Source organism: Cystoisospora suis (genome assembly GCF_002600585.1).
Source record: "Cystoisospora suis strain Wien I chromosome Unknown contig_3560, whole genome shotgun sequence".
Taxonomy (NCBI): domain Eukaryota; phylum Apicomplexa; class Conoidasida; order Eucoccidiorida; family Sarcocystidae; genus Cystoisospora; species Cystoisospora suis.
This window is the reverse complement of record NW_027156355.1, coordinates 12,769-12,988: the sequence shown is the minus strand read 5'-3', so window position 1 is coordinate 12,988 and position 220 is coordinate 12,769. Positions and strand designations below refer to the sequence as shown.

Below are 220 nucleotides of genomic sequence, written 5' to 3'. Positions count from 1 at the left end.
AGGAGGAGGAATAGGAGGAGAAGAAGAAAATCTTCTTAATACCGTGTTTGCTAAAGAAGATAAAAAGTGGATCGCACAGCTTGAAGCAGGCGAATTTGTTGAGCTGTATGTACACCCGAACCTAGAGCGTTTAATGAAGAAACTTCTTTCTTCCTGTGGCTTCGAGCAAGATCCTTCATGGAAGGAGAATCAGATGGTCTTCTCTTCTCTTCTTCTTCAG

General features: G+C 42.3%; 1 protein-coding gene across 1 annotated transcript; it reads left to right on the top strand.

Annotated features, from left to right (window-relative positions):
* Positions 1-214, top strand: CSUI_006908 (sit4 phosphatase-associated protein; the record flags this gene model as incomplete). Its single annotated transcript, XM_068067058.1, has 1 exon — positions 1-214. A coding segment is annotated over one exon (214 nt), but the record flags the coding sequence as incomplete, so codon positions are not given.
* Between the last annotated feature and the right edge of the window lie 6 nt (positions 215-220).